A 16,163-nucleotide genomic window follows, 5' to 3' on the forward strand; every position below is an offset into this window, starting at 1 on the left:
GTAACTCCACTTCCAGTGGAGGGACTTGAGGAATTCCCAGGAGAGGACCATTGCTTGGGAGAAACTGGGGCAGCAGTCGAGCCAAAATCTGTCCCCTGAGAGGGGACTGCAGGCTGCTCCCAGACCTGGGGCAAAACTTCACAAACAGTGAACAGGCTGCACAAAAATAACCCTGAGATACATGGGGAATGCGGACCCACGGACACATCTGCTGCTACATTTCTTCAGGTAACTCTTACAACTCAGATGCCTAGCAGCTCGTGTTAAAACTTTGAGGAGAAGTGGGAGAGCCTCTTAAATTGGCATTTGAACCGCTCCACTTATTTATTGCAAATGCGGTACCAGTGGACAACCCCAGCTTCCAGAGTTTCCCGTGCTCAAAAGGACATCTAAAAGTGGAGGCTGACCTGGGGATGTTGAAAATGTGGCATAACCAGCATCTCTCACTTCAGAAAAGGTTTTGGCTGCCTGCAGGCTTCTGAGTCGGTTGCTGTGTGGTTGGCAAGTATTCAGTGTAAGTGTTCCTGGCCTCCTGAGGTGACAGCCACCTCTGCATAGGGTGCAAGGACTCACACCTGCAGAAACCATGCCGCCCCTTGAGAGCTGAGCGTGGCTTTGAGAAGAGGCCGTGGTGGTGAGGTGGAAACATCGAATGCCTTGAGGTGGACGGTGCTGCTGCATGAAGGCTCTGACTGTTAAAAGTGTGGGTTTGGATTTTAAATAATGTAGCCTTGCTTTGAGTAGTCAGTCTTTACTGTTACCTTATCCTTGTACAAGAAGTGGAAGAGTTGGTACAGCTGTGCACAACTGTGTGCAACTCTTTGTGCCATCCCTTGCAGCCCTCCCCTGCCCAAAGACGCCCGGTGTTACTGAGAACAGACTTCTGAACCAGGGCCTTCTCTACCCTTTACCATGTGCTTCTGCTGCAAAGCAGAGCCATATTTTGCTGAGGTAAGCATGGGAATGGCTATGTGCCATATTGGTTATTTTTTTTTTAAAGTTGTGGTGATGACTGATGCACTGATTGATACCTGGTTCTTTATGATCTGCACCTTTTCCTCCTTCAGATTGTGTTAAAATATATTTTCATTATGTTGGACTTTTATCTGATTTTAAGTTGGTGCTTTGCGTAGCTCAAGGCTTGTAGCTTGTGTTGATGTGTAATAGCAGACAACTTAAGGTTGGGGTTTGTTTTTCATGTCAGAAAGCAGTTTGTTTCCCTAGTTTTAACTGTGTCACATCCTCTTCAGGGGAGTGTACAACCAGATGGTTTGTTTTCACTGAGCTCTTTCGGAGGGGGAAGAGGCTACGTCTGTCTGTGAGATAAATCAGCTGCATGTTAAGATCTCAGAAGCATCGATGAAAAGAAATTAATGAACTGTCCAGCTGAAAACAGGGACTGTCTGGGATGGACGGTCCTCAACTGAGAGAGTTCTCACTTCTTTGCAACTATATCGGGGCCCCTCACGAGGACAGAGTGGGAGGGGAGCTCCGGATACATCTCTGCAGTTCGCTGGTGTGCAGGAGCCACCCCGTGAGCAGCCACCGGGACTGGTGTCCACGTGCGCCAGCGTCTCTCTTCTCATCCCCAGGTCGGTGAATATCGGAAGACCGGAGCACGCTGGCGCTGCTGCTGTTCATCTCCCCCGCTCCCGTGGCTGGAGGGCTCTTCTCCAGGCTGACGACCGGGAAACTTCCCTCCAGCCTCAGCATTCATTGGGATGAATCCGAGCGCGAGCAGTGCCGTTCCCCAGCTGGAAGGCTGAGGCTAATGGAAGAGTGATGCACATATTGCATGGTCTTGTGCCAGCCACCGCCATCAAGGCCGAGTAAAAATTTTAATTTATTTTAATGTAGTTATTGAGGCATTTTAATTCCATCAAAGGAAATAACACAAGACAATCTACAAATATTCATTTGCCACTTTTAAATGAATTTGATTCAGCTGTGCTTGGTTTCTCCTTTTTGGGTTTTACTTTGAGACTTACTCCTTGCTTACAGGCACAAGTATTCAAGGACTGTGAACCTTAAAAATTGCAGTCTAAATTCTGCTTTTCATACATGAATATTTAACTAGAGTAATATACTCTTTTCTTTCTGTAAGGCCCCATTTTTAGTCATTAATGCCTGTTCTTTTGAGCAAATAAACCCCATATATATGAGACTTGTATGCATTTTAAAAAAAGATAGTTCTTTGGGACAAGTTCCAATATGCCAATATTCTGTTTATGAATATTTATAGATCCGTCAAAATTGGTGAATACTGAATTTACTCATAAACATTGTGGAGCTCTTTTTTTTACTTTTCTTTTGAAAGAGACTGAAAAACTATTTGCAAATTGGGTCAAATTCAGTACATAATTCTGGTCAAAAAGCATCTTTTTTTTAGTTTTTGGTTGAAAAAATTTCCAAACTCTCAAACTTTTTGATTGAAAGCAACTTTTGCATGCATAATTTATCCAAATTGCAAAAAAAGCCCCAAACCTTTCGACAGTATTGAATAACATGAAACAAACCAAAATATTTCATTTGTGGCAACGTTTTTAAGTGAACAAAAATTAAATTTGGGAGTTTTTTAATGTAAGAGTTAAGTTGCCTGTTGCATGTTAGTAGCAGAATACTGATCAATGTGGTGGCACTGGCATTGTTTCCAGGTTGCAATGAAAGCCTTTCATCCAGATGCATCAGTGTTTTTTTAGAACTGTGCAGAAAACCATCAGGCTGTTGTCTGATTGTGCATACATATCGCATCGTGTTTAAGAAAATACTGTTGCCTCTTGCACTCAGCTCATGAATGTGGCAGCATTTGTTCTTTCTGTGCCACAAGTGTGGCAGCGTTCTGATTTTTCTTCTGTGCACCAGGTGTCCTCACTTGATATATTTTACATTTAAAATGAAATTTTTAATGCTGCATAACTGAAGCCTGTTGCTTTTACAGCAGTTGATACCAGATGAGGATTTAGGTTTCTGTGTGCACAGTGAACCCTGGCTGCCTTTCCTCCTCCTCTCAGCACGTACTGAGAAGCATGCTTGTATTTACATATGGGTGTGAACGGTGCGTGACCTAAATAGCCCGGAAGGAAAGTCCTGTTGCAACACATATGACATTTCTGAATCAACCATCGCACAAAGAGATTTCCTTGTCTGGTGTGTATTGGGTTTTGACTTGGGAATGAAAGCAACGTATCAGTATTTCCCATGGGATGGAAACAAAATTTTCCAGTCATCTCTAGCTGTGGGTGACTGATTCAGAAAGTAAAAGATTAAAGAGATAAAAATGACGGCATAAAGGAGAGAATGGCAAAAGGTCTACCAAGACGACAATTTGAGGGAATGCAGAGGCAAGTGATAGAAAATGAGATAGCTTTATGGGCAGGCTACAGGGAGCCTCAAGACAGAAGTACGGCCACTAATTTCTGACAGTAACATCAGAAAACTGCAGTCAGGATATGGCTACTGTAGTGTTGTGGAAACAGGCATACACTCCAAGACCTCAGTTTATACCCCAGCTGGTTGGGGGCACAGAATTGCATTGGTTGTGAACCCTTCTGCTGTGACAGAACCAGCACGAGTACCTGCTGCACTAGGGTGCTCGTCCTTGAGACCAGAGCAGAAGAGGTTGGGAGTCTGACTGCAGGACTCCCAGTCAGAGCAATATGTATATTACTCAGTACAGTGTAGCGCAAGTTTGCTGTGTCAAATTGGGGTCATTTATGTATGATATCTGACCGCAGGAAAGTATTAGTGATGTTCTTAGCCAAATCCATGTTCAAGCAACAGCTGCATGGGTTTACATCAAAATTCTCCACTGAGAACCATATATATTTTGATTGGAAAGCTTTTGGATAGCACGGAGATCTGCTTTTTTGTGTGAACCAGAAAACAATGTGTTGGGATGACAGCACTGTCTCAATCTTACCAATGAACTGCTGCCCTTTTGTCAAAAAGGAGCTAGGAATTTATAAGATACGGTTTGTTAAAAAGTATATATAGTTCTAGAATAGCATAAGTAACTAGATGCCTCTTTAGTTCACTGTGTCTATGAAAGCAGGAAACAAACTCACATGTTTTTGATCTCTTGCAATAGGACGGTTGCCCTTTTTGTTCTACTACAGAAGTGGAGTTACCCTTCCAGAAATTAAAAGCATGCCATGGTTAGGAATCATTTCTTTGTCAAATAGTTGATGAAGTCTAGATCCTGAATTTTCCTATACATGCTGTTACCTTGATTTTTCAGAAAGAGTTGTAATGTGTGCATGTTTGCTCTTGCAAAACCTTTTTTTCATCTTCTGCAGGTAAGCCTATGAAGCAGCAGTAAGAGGTCTGTAGCCATCTTGGTGCTAGCTAGCTGGGCATGAATAGCGAGCAGCTAGAGATGCCTGTAAAATGGTATCAGAGATCCTGGATTTTTAAAACTTGTTTGTAAACAGTAGTGGTTTCTTTTATTTTCAAAACCCTTTTTGCTTTACTTTCTTCAGTACAAGAATGATACTTGACATGGGGTCTTGTTTAGAACTTCTGTTTTCAAAGGAAACAGAGGTTTTGCTATGTGTTCTCTCTGAAGGGATTTACACAACAATTTGTGACTACGTGCCATTTTCTTTGCCTTCACTTTCTGCAGTGCTGATTCCTTCTGCTAAAGATGGGCAGTTCTGGCCGCACTCCTTTCCTCGCTAATCAATCTGGTTGAAGGGCCAGGTAGGTGAGAGATCCAAAACTACATGCAGCACTCTTCGGTACTCTGTATTTCCAACTGACCAGTACACTGAAACTTTGCAGTTCACCAGGGGAAATTTTGCTTACCAGGGGAAATTTTGCTTTTGTTTAATGTGAATGCAAAGAGTGGCGTCACCTCAGCTGGCAAAATAATCGTGTGCCTTGCAGAGTGGCACAGGATGATATATCTAATAGGAATCCAACACAGATCATCTGAAGACCCATCTCCTGTTCAACTGGGACAATATCAGGAGAGCTATGATTTCTGGTAGAAAAGGGATCTACATGTGCGCCTTGTTAAATATGCCTCGTGAACTACTGCACCAAGTGATCTTGGGTTTTAACCTTGTTACAGGTGTATGTTCCACTGCTATCCCTGGTTTTACTTGTGCTTTAACCAAGGCGCCTAATTCAATAACGTAATATTTCTTTTTAAAAGTAGTTTCCTTTCCCTTAAGGGTGAATCTTGCCTTCCCCATCAGTTTTTCAAAGCCCATATTAAAGTGATGGAAATCTGTTGCCTAAAGAAAGATTGAGGACTTGCAGCTCAGCAGCATGCATCACACACCTGCACAGTGTCCACAGCGGAAAGGCACCATCTCCACTGTATTTCCAGGCTTCAAAGAGTGACAGCAGGAAGCTGGACGTGGAAATGGAATACTACTTATATGTGCCTGCACAGAGCAATGTGTCCCCAAGGCTGCCAGTACAGTAAGGGAGTAGAAATTTTAAAGTGTGATGAAGTCAAGAGTTTCCTATGCTTTGATGATGGCTGTAGCATCATTTTTAATGTCTTTTTTCTTCTTATGTAGCTTACAACATGGTGAGTGTGGAGGCTGGTCATGAGGCTGTGTGGAGTTGTCCTTATGTCTTCACGGTGTCTTTGCTAACGGTGACATGGAAGACGAAATGCAGCACTTGCTGCTTGTTGGCCTATAGAAGTGATCACAATGAGACAAGGAAGTTAAACTGCAGTGAGAGGATGATGTGGAAATATTCACCTGACAGTGACCCTGCTCTTCATATCTACCCTGTGAACCTTGGTGAGGAGGGAAATTACACCTGTGAAATTGCCAGCAGTGCAGGGAATTTTATTTTTTCCTCTTCTCTGACTGTGATAGGTAAGACACACCTTGTGGGTTGTTTTTTGTTGGTGATGGTGGTGGGTTTTGTGTGTGTGTGTGTATGGAGATAAAAATGATTTGATTTGGTGGTAAAAGACCAAATTCATTTTGGATGCATACTGAAATTGAAAATAAAGAGGTAAGCTGATTTAGTCTGGCTATTTGGAGAGGGAAAAATGCCTGAGGATTTAAGCAATAGGACTTAGCTGTTCTATGGAGAAATAATCTGGGGGCTTTGTGTTTGTTTTTTTTAACTACTTCTGACTCATGAACAGGAGAGGTTTTAAAATGCACAAATCCAACAGTCTGCATATTTTCTAAGAGAGCTCTTTGGGCGTAACATGGGGTTTGAATGTTGTACGAATATTCACACAACCAGGAGTATACGCTCTTGGTTAAGTTAATGCAAACAGAAGATATCAAATAAATATTGCTGCTATAAACTGAGCAAGAGGATGCTGAACCAAAATTCGCAACGAGGTCAATGTGTGTTTTGTCTGGCTAAGAGCTGAATAGGAAGGAAGCAAAAGTTTCAGGACACTATCTGGAAATATTTCACTCTTCCAGAAATACTGAAAGCTGTCTATAAGACTGCATTACTAAAACAAAAATGAAATTAGTCTATTTTCAACATAGGCAGGAACAAAAGGATATTAGAAAACATAACGAATACATCAACTCATCTTTTTCAGATAGTCAGGTAAGCTATCTCTAGGTTTCCATAAATTTTAAAAAAACAAACATAGGAGAAGTTTTTGTGTTCTGGCCATATTAGTTAAGCCTTCTGAATATAACTAAAAATTATGGGAAATGAATTTTGGAACTCTATAATTGCTATTGTTAATTTTTGTCACTTGATTTTTTTTTTGTCCTTCCCTGCAGAGTCTTGCCTTTCTGATAATGGCTTAGGTATTGTCTGAGTCTTTGCCTGTTTTGTCAAATGCACAATACGAGTTGTTGGAACACTTTTGGCAGAACACTTTTGTCTGATTCCTCCTTTATTTCCCTGCTATCAAATTCTTGATTCTACCTACCCAATCTCCTAAATATTTAGCTGGAGCTTCAGCAAGCTGTGTTTCCTTCAGTATGTGCACTGCCGTACTTATAAATCTTCATTTAATGCACCCCTCTCTGTCACCCCATCTTCTCCTGCCACTACTGTAGTCACCTATTGGAAAACATGACGAAGCAGTACTTTTTAGATGCAGCTAGCTAGTTTTGGAGATATTCACCTTGGACTTTTTGATGTATTTTTTTCCCTAAAGATCATTGGTGCTAATATTCCAAATTGTTTTAAAATCTCTAGAGTTGGTTATGCAAACTAAAAAGTAACACCTATTTTTCAGTTTCTCAGTTGGTGATTTTATACGGAACTAGAAATAATGGTTGTGGACTTTTTTTCTTCTTCTCTAGTCCCTCCTACAGTGACTCTGACCTGGGACCAGAGAAGGGTGGCTGTCTGTCAAGCCATCTGCTGGAAAGCCAGCTGCTGACATCTCCTGGATCCCTGCAAGTAATCACAGCGCTGAGGAAGAAGCCCGTCACCCCAACGGAACAGCGACCAGAGTGAGCTACATAGGCTGGGACAACAGCACGCTTCCCAGTGTCACCTGCCTGGTTACCCACCCAGCTACAAACCAGACCTATCACGTAAATAATGTTGTTCTGTAATTGCTCTTCATCATGCTCTTGGGCTTCTCTGTGCTGTTCTATGCAGCTGTTCCCACTGAATGCCAGGGCTCTGCAGATTGTTGAATGGGGTGATAGGCCAAAGTTCTAGTGCATGTCGATAGAGAAATTAATAATTTTGTGTTAGTCCGTTGAAACCAAATGTTTTGTGGCATTGTATGGGGAAGCTTTCAGTGCGTGCTTCTTTCTATCCCTCTTCGGTTTTACAAGAGTTCCTCATTCTGCTTGTGGTGGGTTGACCTTGGCTGGACACCAGGTGCCCACTAAGCTGCTCTGTCGCTCCCCCTCCTCAACAAGACGGGGGGGAGAAAAGTATGATGAAAAGCTCATGGGTCGAGATATGGCCAGGGAGACTACTTAACAATTACTGTCATGGGCAAAACAGACTCAGCTTGGGGAAATTAATTTAATTTATTGTCAATCAAATCAGAGTAGGATAGTGAGAAATAAGAATGCATCTAAAAGCACCTTCCCCCCGCCCCTGCCTTCTTCCTAGACTCGGCGTCACTCCCGACTTCTCTAACCTCCTCCCCCTGAGTGGGGAATGGGGGTTGCGGTCAGTTCATCACACGTTGTCTCTGCCGCTCCTTCCTCTTCAGGGGAGGACTCCTCACACTCTTCCCCTGCTCCAGCGTGGGGTCCCTCCCACGGGAGACAGTCCTCCGTGAACTTCTCCAACGTGAGCCCTTCCCACGGGCTACAGTTCTTCACAAACTGCTCCAGCGTGGGTCCCTTCCACGGGGTGCAGTCCTTCAGGAACAGACTGCTCCAGCATGGATCCCCCACAGGGTCACAAGCCCTGCCAGCAAACCTGCTTCAGTGTGGGCTTATCTCCATGGGTCCACAGGTCCTGTCAGGAGCCTGCTCCAGCACGGGCTTCCCATGGGGTCACAGCCTCTTTTGGGCATCCACCTGCTCCGGCATGGGATCCTCCATGGGCTGCAGGGGGACAGCCTGCCTCACCATGGTCTTCACCATGGGCTGCAGGGGAATCTCTGCTCCGGTGCCTGGAGCACCTCCTCCCCTCCTTCTTCACTGACCTTGGTGTCGTTCCTCTCGCATATTCTCACTCCTCTCTCTTCGGCTGCAGTTGCTGTTGTGCAGCAACTTTTTCCCCCTTCTTAAATACGTTATCCCAGAGGTGCTACCACTGTCACTGATGGGCTTGGCCTTGGCCAGCGGCAGGTCCGTCTTGGAGCCAGCTGGCATTGGCTCTGTCGGACATGGGGGAAGCTTGTGGCAGCTTCTCACGGAAGCCACATCTGCAGTTCCCCCGCTACCAAAACCTTGCCATGCAAACCCAATACACTGCTTCAGTGACCTTTTTAATCACTGATGACAGAAAAGTTGCTTTCAACAGCCACCGTGATACAGCTCACAATTTTTTTTATGTGAAGCTTTGAACCCCCGGAGTTGAATTTGTCCAGATTCCCACAGTGGTGATGGCCTGGAGAACATTTCCTTGGACAATATCTGCCTGTGACTTTCAAGTGATCTTTCCCAGGGCCAAATGTTGCAAAGGGTAAAATTCAGCTTCTCAGCTGGCTGTGCTGGACCTGTTAGAAGTCTATGACAGTAGGATTTGTAAGAACAGCTAAATAAGTGCTCATATCACCAAAATATCTCAGTAGAGGCATGAAGGACAGAATTCAGCATAGACCAGTCATTAATAACAGCATTTTGCAGGGATGGTTGGTCAGTTCTGTTGTTGCAGTGCTAACAACATTTGAAGAAAGGGAGATGGTGCAGGCAGATGAGTTGAAAATGAAAGTGTGTTTGTACACACAAATGACTGGGTGTGTGAGGCAGCTTCCTATTGCTGCTGGCATCCAGACATCTCATCTGTGTCTCTCAGCTCATTTGAGCTGTGGGGGTAGAGATTATCTTTCTCCTCTGGTTAAGGTAGGTAGTAACACCACGTAGTCAGTGGACACTGATGTCTAGCTCTGTAACTAGCTTTCTTTTCTTATCTCAGACACTTTCCCCAGGCTTCCCTATCTCCTGATAGGAGGATCTGCAAGTGTTGCTGCTGTCAGTGGTGTGACTTTATGCTTGATTTTCAGGTGCAGAGGTAAGTCATTTGATGAGCCTGAAATGTATTACAATTCCATTACTGACTACGTGCAGGTACAAGGACATGTACTGTTGCTGAGGGTGGGGTGGGAGGCAAGGATTGAGGAAAACGTCCATATATGATGCATTGTCCTTTTGGAAAAGTCCTAATAAAATAATGGGTGGAACTTTAAAACAAGTCCGAAGTTTTATAAGAACCATAGTTATTGTCATATTAATACATTATATATATGGCAGAGAGTCATCTAGGATGAAAAGGATTCTTTCCGAGAGTAGGGTAGGTTCTGAGTTTTTAGAATTATTTTGATCGTTCTGCATTTAACGACATAAAATTCTGTACACAAGAATGACAGTTCACAAACTAGTCTAATGACTAGACACAAACAACTCCCCTGTTTCCATCCGCAATCATAATTTTTTCCTTGAGCAAGTGTAAGAATAGGCCAAATGTACATACGTCCCTCTGGTACACCTGCAGTTTCTCAGGCTGTGTAGATTTCATTGGCACTGGGTCAGGCTCATACTGAATAATTTGATACTGAGAACTCAGACAATGGTTTGCTACTCTTGGAGTCGCGTAAGATGGCTGTGATGGGGTATGAATGGAGAAGAAGCCCAAGCAGAGGCTTAAAATGGGAGGAAGAAAGAATAGCAGGCTGAAGGCAAGACTGTTTTCAGGAGAGCAGGTGATGAAGCACTGGGAGAAGGCAATGTAGAGGTGGGAGAACTGTAAATGGAGGGAACTTGCAGAGAGTCAAGAGTGCCTGATTTACTGCCCTCCATTGCCTTAGCTCTGCTCTAGCTTTACTGCTTGTCTGGGTTTCTTCTTTGTGCTCAGTGTCTTTCAGATTATTCCCCTGCTTTGGGCATATTACATTGCAGATATATTTCATGAACCAGGTCTGAATGAATGGGGTGACAAAGGGTTGGCAAGAGGGGACAATGAGGGGAGGTGTGCACTAGAAGAGCAGAGAAGGCAGGGTGAGGAAAACAGAAAGACAGGAGAAGAAAACAGAAGGGCAGTTGTCATCGGTGGTGGCAGCACTGACCAGTGCTTGCTGCACCTTGAAGGGAGCCTGTCCCTGTCACAGAGTGAGATGCTGCTTTGGGGCAGGTGAGGAGAGGAGAAAACGTGCTCAGATGGGTTCCCTGGCCCAGCATGTCCCTGCAGAACTGAGGAAAATTGCACCTAACCAAGTCAATTCAGTCCTGTCTCCCAGGGTGACCAAAAGTTTCAATGAAGGGAAAATAAAACAACAGTGCGTTCAAGAGCAGGACATAAAAAATAAGAACTTCACCTATGCACGTAACTATATTTTGAAGAAAGTCTTTCAACAGCTGAGGGCAGCTAGAGGAGAACTCTAGATATAACAACTGTGCGCCATGCCCCATCAAACCATTTTAATTTCCTGACATCCTACTTTCAGCATTCCAGTTACATAAATTGGCACATGGGTCGGCAGTACCATTTGCAGTAAGTGGGCTTTTTTTGTGTGCGCTTTGCATTTTTTTGTGTATTCTTCACTAAAACATGTAATTTCATTGCAACGTGTCTGCTCTGACACATTTATCTCTGTGTGTGCTTGGAGAGGGGAATGAGGAGCAGTGTATCTGGGAGGGCGTCTGTTGTTTGGATGGCCCTATGTTCATGTATCTTCAGAGTATCTGAGTAATTGTTTACGCACTAGATCGAGAGTGGAGTAGTGCATTTCCTGCCTAAGAATACTATAAATTACATTTACAATGCCAGTGGTTAGGCGGAATTTTGAATCTCCCAAAAGTTACTCTGTGAAGCAGAAATGTGAAAACATTAATCTTAACTCTGATCTTTTGCTTAAGAACGTGTATTGCCCTTGATGGTAGAAACCTGCCTGATTAAAGATCGGATGAAACCAGACAGGCACTTTACAATGAAGGAACAGTGTGCACTTCCTTATGCTGTATTAGAGACAAACACAGCTATGAAACTTTTATTTTTTAAGTTGCAGTTCAAACACTCAGAAGCTAGGAAACAGCAGTGATAAATTTGCCACCACAACTTTAACTTCCTCTCTAATTCCAGTGTGTCGTGATACATATTTAGCAGCATGATAATATGCTGCTCTTTCCTCAGGGCTTCTGCCTCATTTAATGCACATTGAAAGAACAATTATTTCATACCTTGTTTTCTGCTCACGGTTAAATTAATGGCCGTGTGCCTTGTTTGTTGCAAGCTAGTCAAACAGTGCTCTGAAGTTAGAATGATTAATTTCCTGATATGCTCTTCTATGGCATTCAGGACAATTTGACTGATGGGAGTGGGAGTTGCAGAGATCAAAGTCAAAAGCTTCCAGTAATTTTAGGTGCCTAAATTGGATTGCCTGTGGCCTGCCTGTTTGTTTTTTTTTTTTTTTAAGAGAAGTTAGCATTGTTCATTATCGTCTATTTTGCTGAAAATACTGGCATTTCAAAATTTGTTTTCAGTCACATTAAGAAAAAAAGAATTCAAAAGGCTGTCCTGTTTAGGCTTTGTGAAGCGGTTGTTGCATCTGTCAGTTCAGGTTTCACCCTCTGTGCCCTACCCCTTTGCTCACAGAGCTTAGAGAAATAACTTCACAGTTTCTTTGCAAAAGTAATGTTGCCTGCCAGGTTTCTTCTGGTCTTGTTTTTTGTCTGGACTCTAGGTATGATGGTTCCACAAAATCCTACCATGTAATATAATGGTACATGTTTTTCTTTATATTGCAGACTAAGAACTTCAGGTCTACACCATCACGTGAGAAAACAGCTGCGGTCAAGCCTCCTGTCTTGTCGGAGATTATCTATCAGAATTACAATACAAGAATGATGTATATGAGCTATTAACAGTGTGGGCACAAGCAGCCTAATACCAGCTCAGCTACTAATGATACTCAGTTACTTGAACTTGTACTTCGACTAACAAATCGCAGACCTTGCCGCATAGCAGGCCAGCTGAACACTCAAAACTGGCCCACAAAAGCCTTTGCTTTCCTGACCTGAAGACAGTGGGGAAGAGCAACCTGTTTTAGTAAATTATTTCTCTCTTTCTCTAAATATCAGTACAGCTCCTGAAACATTAGAAACTTTTAAAGAGCGAGCTGGGGAAATACCTATCTGAATTTTGTTTGAAAGTGGACTCTGAGGTATGTGCTGTCTTTCCTCAAATCAATAATTGACATATTTCTGTGCCAGAGTAACAGACTGCTGGTGAAAATGTAGCACTTTTTTCCATTTTAGCAACTGGATTCTCTTTGCAATTTTGTGTTGGAAACCAGGAAGTGACACAGGGGACCCCAAAACATAGAAGGTCAAAGAAATGCATCCAGCAGAAATGCAGAAATAAGAGAGTTTTGGGTTTTGGGTTGGTTGTTTTTTTTTTTTTCTGGGTAGATAGTTGCATGTGGCAGATGGCAATCTGGTATTTCTCATCTTTGTTTATTTTTTATTTTTGTAATGTATTTCTTTTTCAATTAAACTTTCTGTTTGCATTGATAATGGAAGAAAAAAGCCATTTTGAAATTGTACTTGATACGGAAATGAGAAATAGCAATGGGCAATTTTCTAAGATTAATTTTAAAGTAAATGTGCAAATATGCAAATATTTACCTAAATGATTTGTGGGGCTATTTGGGTAAATGTTTATTGACCAGTTTCTTAGAAGCTGAGATCACAGCATGCTTTTACTGAGAACAGAAGTGTTAAGCTGTGAAAAATGCAGGTGGTGTGCTTGTTTAAAAAAGCCAACCAAACAAAATACCCTACCCAAATCATTTATTTCTTCTCATCCTCATGCTCCCAAGCTGAGAACCCCTCCCACAGATTGGTTGTTAATTTCAGTTTTCATTCATCACATTTGTCAAACCTTCCAAACACTAATGCAGCAGTAAGTATACTCAAATGTGTGGTTTGAACGGCCTTCACCTGCTCGTCGCTGGAGGAAGTCATCTCTGCTCCTCAGTGTTCTTAGGCTTGAGGGTCTCCCAGTGCCTTTTAATTGCACTTCACTTTATCACTTCTAAACAGACATGGGTGGGCACCTACTGACATTGCTCCAGCCTTTCATTTTAGTCAGAAAGGCATGAAGAGCGACTCTCTGCCTTAATGAAAAGTGCCTACAGAAGGTAGTCCATTCATGCCTGGCAGCCAAGCGAAGCCTTTCTTGTGGTGTTAAATGTCAATGATGGGTCACTATCTGAGAGCTGTGTACAGCTTCTTCATGTTATCTGTGGGGAAGGAGCGCACCTTTTCATGTATACAGCCTCTGGGAGAAATAAGTGACAGATAGCTCAGAATTAGAGAAAACAGGTTTTCAGTGATGCTAGCTAGGAAAAGCGTTCTGTAGCTCTAGTGAAATCCACAGCAGTGCCTTAGTCTAAGGAAGTGGTTTCCCAGTTGTGCTGGCCCATGGCTGGCAGTGCATCATGGCGTGATCCAGCACCCTTTTTTGTTCTCCCTGTCAGCCTGGACCTTTCACAGTCACGGTGTTGTCAAGGAGTTGGTTGTGATGGGAAGCCTCTGAAATAGGGGAAAGATCTCTTGTTGCTTAGCCCAATTGGGTCTAAACCTGGCATTCTATGCTGGTGTTGCTCAGTGTGACAAGTGAGCATGGATCGTTCCTGTGGACAACTACAGCAATTTGGGTCTCTCGTCTTATTCAGAAGCTGGACCATTGCAGCCAGAGCTAAGGATGATATGGCTGTCAAAATGAAGAGAGCTAGGCTGTGGAGCAGTCTGCTTTTGGCAATCATGGTGCACGTGTGTTGTGATTTTTAGGGTGCAAAGCAAGAACTTGTCATGATTCCTTTGCACTAAGTGAAATGTTGAAGAGTAAGATCTAATGCAGACAGACAGGGAGATGATAGTGATAAAACCCTCTGGAGAAACATCACTGTGATAATTAGCCCTGGCCAAAAAGCAAGGTTTCTGTGTGCATGATTTTATTTTCCCCTTTAATTTTTATTTGATGGAACTGGTCCAGTCGCCTGCAATGTGTCAGCATTTCCTAGAAATTCTGAGCAGACTTTGTTTGATGTGCTGAAGCAAGGCGCTCTGGCAATGAGACAGGTCCCTTTGTGCTGCAGGTATTCAGTGAAATGGGCTCTCCTGGAGGTTCCACAGCTCTTAACAGCCACATGGAGTATGGTTTGCCTGATTTCTTATTTCTGGGATGGCCCAAGAGCCAGTCCTGCTGCAACCTCTCAGAAAATTATCTTACAGCATCGTAGTCTAGTCAGGCTTTGATCATCACCTGTTTACTGCCAACAAAAAGCTTGAGTTATCAACCCACAGCTCAGGCAAACCCACATGTTGCAGGCAGTAAAAGGCCTCAGCTGCCTAATTGTTGTATCCTCCTTCTGCAATAAAATTGGCCCTCATGCTTTTCAAGCTTGTTGTGTATGATTAATGAAACTTATTAGGCCAAAGAGAATAATGTGGCTAGTGGGAGTGATTGTAAGAAAGGCCGGGACATGAATAATGCTTCTAGGCAGAGCATAATAATTGAACAATCTCACTTAATTTTCTGCTCATCTTTCCTATGTGTTATAATACTGGCACAAGTTGTAGGTAGTTTCAGATACAGAGTTTGCTTCTTTTTTAGCTGTCTGCAATTCACTGGAGCTTTTGACCACAGGAGTATGTATTACATCCAAGCTGCCAACAGGTGGTAACTATTCTAGTGGGCCTGTCAGCTCTGCTAATAGCATTGTCTTTGAAAGGAGGAAGATGGGCTCAGCCATGCAACGGGCCCATGTGTATGCTCAGAAAGGAAGCCCTTGGTGCTTGGGATAAGACATAGAGATCTGCGAGCTGAATGATTTTGTATGGAAGCAGAGAGAGGAAAATGGGAGAGACTGGAGAAGGGGGTTGACAGAGAAGAACGGTAAGACTAAGAGAGAGAGCATGATGTTGGGTCGTTGCAGCTTAATACTTAATAGTGTGATTAATTGCTTTTTCCATTCATGCTGCCTGTCACTGGATACCTTAACTGCTGATCGTGACCGGTGAAGGACAGGCTTTTGTCATACGGGAAGCTCTACACTCTTCTCTCAGGGTGGAAAATTAGGCATGGGCTTTGATGGTTTCCTCTATGCCTGCCATCACCAAAGAGGGGTGTGTGTCACGCTTCCTGGTCTTACGCGCTGCACGCCAAAGGGCTAAAAGCCATGAGACACGCAGCTCAGGGGGGCGAGGGGAAGGAGGGAAAGGCCTGGCACTGCTTCAGTGGCTCACCAAGGGTTTAACTCCTCCTGCATCAGAGAGGCTTGAGCTGGGCTTGCAGCCGGGTCCGTCTCTGCCAGCACCCTCCCTCCCAGAAGCAGGGACCAGCGCGCAGCAGTGCCCGGCTGCTGGGCCAGTGCAGCGGGGTGGGCGCAGGAGCCCTCCCTGCGCTGCCCCAGAGCTGCCCGCAGGGGCTGGTAGCTGCTGGCTCCTGCCCGAGCTGTGTTCTCCTGGGCCGACTGCTGACAAAGTGCCTGTTTCCCGCCTGGATTTAATTTTGCAGTTGATCTGTTGAGTGTTTTGAGAATGAGAAGAAAATCACTTAAATATTTTCTATCATGC

The 16,163-nt window shown here is 43.6% G+C and overlaps 1 protein-coding gene across 1 annotated transcript; it reads left to right on the forward strand.

Moving 5' to 3' along the window:
* The first annotated feature begins 4,303 nt into the window (after positions 1-4,303).
* Positions 4,304-12,446, forward strand: LOC140647676 (cell surface glycoprotein CD200 receptor 1-B-like). Its single transcript, XM_072852586.1, is given in 8 exon segments — positions 4,304-4,314; positions 4,643-4,698; positions 5,529-5,837; positions 7,254-7,309; positions 7,311-7,490; positions 9,486-9,600; positions 11,030-11,076; positions 12,330-12,446. Coding segments are annotated over 8 exon segments (891 nt in total).
* Positions 12,447-16,163: the final 3,717 nt, after the last annotated feature.

This window comes from Ciconia boyciana, chromosome 1 (assembly GCF_034638445.1).
Source record: "Ciconia boyciana chromosome 1, ASM3463844v1, whole genome shotgun sequence".
Taxonomy (NCBI): Eukaryota; Metazoa; Chordata; class Aves; order Ciconiiformes; family Ciconiidae; genus Ciconia; species Ciconia boyciana.